At 40.8% G+C, this 3,996-nt stretch overlaps 1 protein-coding gene across 1 annotated transcript in view; it reads right to left on the bottom strand.

Annotated features, from left to right (window-relative positions):
* LOC108751495 (oxysterol-binding protein-related protein 8-like) overlaps positions 1–2,498 on the bottom strand; it is a 9,996-nt gene extending 7,498 nt beyond the window's left edge. The window contains exon 1 of the mRNA XM_018491728.1: positions 2,366–2,498. Coding sequence (XP_018347230.1) covers positions 2,366–2,498 — 133 coding nt within the window. The remainder of the gene's footprint in view (positions 1–2,365) is intronic.
* Between the last annotated feature and the right edge of the window lie 1,498 nt (positions 2,499–3,996).

Below are 3,996 nucleotides of genomic sequence, written 5' to 3' on the forward strand. Positions count from 1 at the left end.
GATTAGGTGAATAGGCAGTTATCGTCCACACGTACTTTTACATACCGGGCAACCATTATCAGTTGCGAGATCGACTTTAGATAACGTTACCGTGGAAAGCTATTTATGCGTTTTACGATTTCTTTCTTTTTAAACGCGCCTGTTTTCCGAAAATGAAATTGACGATTAGGCTTAGCTTTTGTTATCGCGTGATTTCGATACATTTACGCATTCCTGTCCGCATTAAAATTGTTATTCCTTCCTGGTTGATTAACGTTTTAGCTTCGGCGGAGCCCGCTCGGTCACTCTCTTTAGATCCATTAGTTATTAGCGCACTCCACTCGAATTTCATAAGTGCTGCCCGGAGTCGCGATGTGCGGCCAAATCTTTCGAAAGAAAGAATCGAATCGTCTATAGGACATAACATTAACATTGCATTGCGATATATCTCACTACGATATTTGGACGACGTAGCAATATTGCAGAATGCAATATTCAAATATATCGCATTGTAATATCTTAACAAAATTAATGCTATATTATATTGTGATATATCGCAATGTAATATCTCAGTATTATTTATCAGTATTTAATATTGCTCAGTATTATAATATTGCAAGTTGTAATAGTACTGCAATATTGTAATCTCACTGCAATATAACTGCAATATGATATACTGTGTGGGTATAAATGTTATTAATGTTATATCTATACATACCTATATACAAGATATCCTATTTTAAACAGTGCATTAAGATTTCTTGAAAACTATGATAGATAAATGTTTTAAACAAAAGCTATATGGTTTGGAGGGGAGATAAAAAGATACCATAGATTTGACCTTGAGTGGCGTCGCCAAGATCAGATCAAGGTTACATCAATTTTATTTATTGAAACATGCTATTTTTGATGGTAGAATCTGATAGCTGGTGTCAAGAGCTTTTAAAAATACTGTAATAAAATTATTTTTCATTACGTACTTTTCAAGTTTCAAGGTTTGAAAGTTACAGTATCGCTAGCATAGGCACTACGCAAGGTGTCCGACTGATAACTAAAACCTTTTGAATGTTGTTTAGGATCATATCCTGCATAAACATTTGTCAAGTTCAAGTCCACTGGAGATTATTCCTCTTATTTTCATTTTTGTAAAATTCATTTTTACGTTAAAATGAAAATAAAAAGTACAACGTATCACGGGCTGCGTAGAGGAGATGGGCAGAAGTCCGTGCCCACGGTTAGAACGTGAGGCACGCGGGCGCTTTACGCGGGGAGCATACTACACCTCTGTCAAATATTTTATATATGTATATTGCGACCGCACTCACGAGCGTGACGCAACTTCGTCGCGCGTTCGCAGCCAATATTCTCTTTTCTACAATCAGATTGCGTGTGACGCAAGGCCCGAGTGAGTATGCTACATTTTATTGAAATTATTCGAGATATTTTCCTCGCGACATTCCACCGAATTGCGAACGTCGACGGTACTCGTAACCGGTAGCTCAGGAAAAGCATAAGGGGCGGTTCATGGATAGAGGATAGAGGTCAAGGATAGAGGATCGTTTGGAGAAGCGAATGGGCGGTAACAATGAACCACACAATAATTAGTAATAATAAGGGTAACAAATATAGTTGATTAACCTCCGACTTTCGTTCGTACTCGTTGACAAGATCATAGCAACAGTATTCGATCGGAATGCGTTATTTTAGCCTCGCACAGGTCTCGATATGCTCTACGCGGTACGTATTAATTTCTCTTAACGGCACGAGTTCATGCCACGTAAGAATATTTTTCGCAAATCGCGCGAACAATAGCTTGATAGAGATAGGAGACGTTTACGGTATTATCACCAACACGCGATTTCGTTCTCGTCTGCGGAGCTTCGAACCGTTTTATAGAAAGTTGGAAAAAGATAGAGTACACGCAGATACCACGATACAAAGTTTTTATACAACGATGCAACTCGATACGCGACAAGACTTAAAGACAATGACTGTGACGTAGGCGGACGCGGAAAATAACTCTCCCGAAAATCTTATAACGTGCGCGCGCGAATCGTCGCGGGACACGCTTAAACGCAAGTACCGCGAAAAACCTAACGCACGACACTTCGGCGTGAGTCTCATATACTAAATCCAGCAACGATAATTGCATGTGCCTTCCGGACATGGAAATTGGCGACCTTACACTTATGTGGCGCTCGTCTCCCGTTGACCCTTCGTACGGCACCCGGCTCTCTCTCTCAGGCCCTTGATGTCCGCTCTTCACCGCTGCTTCTTATTCGCTCGCCACAGTACAAGTGCCAAGCGCTGATCCCTCCGGGAGCACACAGTGATCGCTATCTCCACAAGGGGGCCTTGTCGCGTCTAATTGGTCGCGCGGCCCTACGATCACGAATCGCGTGAGCTATGTCACTCACGTATCGTACGTCCTGGAGCGCAGAATTCGTCCTTGCGTCGCAGAGTTTTCTTCGGCCGCTTAGCAGACTCTCCCAGATATTCGTCTTGCGGAAGACTCGCATCTCGGTGTTGGCGTCCCCCTAGTCGGTGCCTCCGACCTTAGTGCCAGGGGAGATCTTCGCAGCTCCGTCATGGGGTCTCTCGCCAATACTTGGGCGTAGAGTGGCCATCCCCAGCTGCGGTCCTCGCGATCACTTCTTTATGCGCCTGTAATAAGGTGCGATAGAACATGTTTCGGATCAAAAGCAAAAATAGCGAAATGTGGAGCGATATCATCTGCGTGCTATCCGTCTGGTAGAATACTGAGCATCTCGGCAAATCCGTCCTCAATCGCTCCTTCTCCGACACTCAATCCTGGCCGCCTTCTCTCATCATCTGTTCGATGAAACGAAAATTTACAAGGTCGCAAGGGGGTCGCAAGGGGGTCGCCAATTATCCTGTAAAACTCGCAATACGATAACGCACAAAAGAAACAAACCGATACAGAAAATCTGCGAAACGCAAACAAGACAAAGGCGAAATATATGGAATAACGCTACGAGAATGCGCAGATATGCTTTCTAAAAAGTGGAAGGATCCAGAATGTCAGAGCTGCGCTATTCGGTCGGATCTTACGCTTGTAACGGACGGAAAACGTCATATCACAAGATAAACAGATAACATATATAAGTAAATAGATAATGTAAATATGTGGATAGATAGATAATGCACATTGGTAGATGGATGACGTGGACAGATAAATAAAGTATACGAGTATAGGCAAGTGGATAACTTATATATGAATAGATATATGTAGATAAATAGATAACGCCAATAGATAAATAATGACGTGACGTTTTCTATTCATCACAAGGGTCGTAAATACGATCCGATCAAGAAAGCGTCCTTCTGATTTAAGTAGGCGGACGTGTCTGGACATTTTTTCTAAAATTTTGTGTGTGTATTGTTGTATTTGCGTGTATTAGATTTTCGATATATAAGTTTTGACGCAGTATAGGACAGATTTAAAGGCAATCATAAGCACAGTCAAATGTTGTAGAAAATCATTAAACAAAATGAACTTCTCATTCTGGCAAACAACGGTGTCATTGATTTCCAAAAATCAATTAACAGAAAAGAACCCAAACTAGAAAATTCGAGGCCACATTCATAATGTGTCAGTAAGAACATTATATGAAACATTTAATTACAAACACACAAGCATTATTTGCTGAAGATGGCTCAAAGTGAGCCGAAATGTATCAGATCAATGTAAGAATTTGAAGAATAAATTTCAAGAATACGCAAAGAAATCCGCTGAGTTACTCTCACTTGCTCGTTCAATTTTAAAATATTTATATTTTAGATTTTCGCGCTATTATTATTGCAAGTTTTACAGAAGTATTGGCGACTTCTTGTGACTTATTGTAATATTGCGTCGTCTCAACGAGTCAAGAATGAAGATCATCAAGAATTAGAGAGAAGATGGAAAAAGAACTACCGGAAGCATCAAACGATCTACAAGGATGGTGGCGCACAGGTGATATCGCTTCATATTTTAATAGTTTTTATTTTGTTTTG

The sequence above is a fragment of the Trachymyrmex septentrionalis genome, unplaced genomic scaffold (assembly GCF_001594115.1).
Source record: "Trachymyrmex septentrionalis isolate Tsep2-gDNA-1 unplaced genomic scaffold, Tsep1.0 scaffold477, whole genome shotgun sequence".
In the NCBI taxonomy this organism is placed as follows: Eukaryota; Metazoa; Arthropoda; class Insecta; order Hymenoptera; family Formicidae; genus Trachymyrmex; species Trachymyrmex septentrionalis.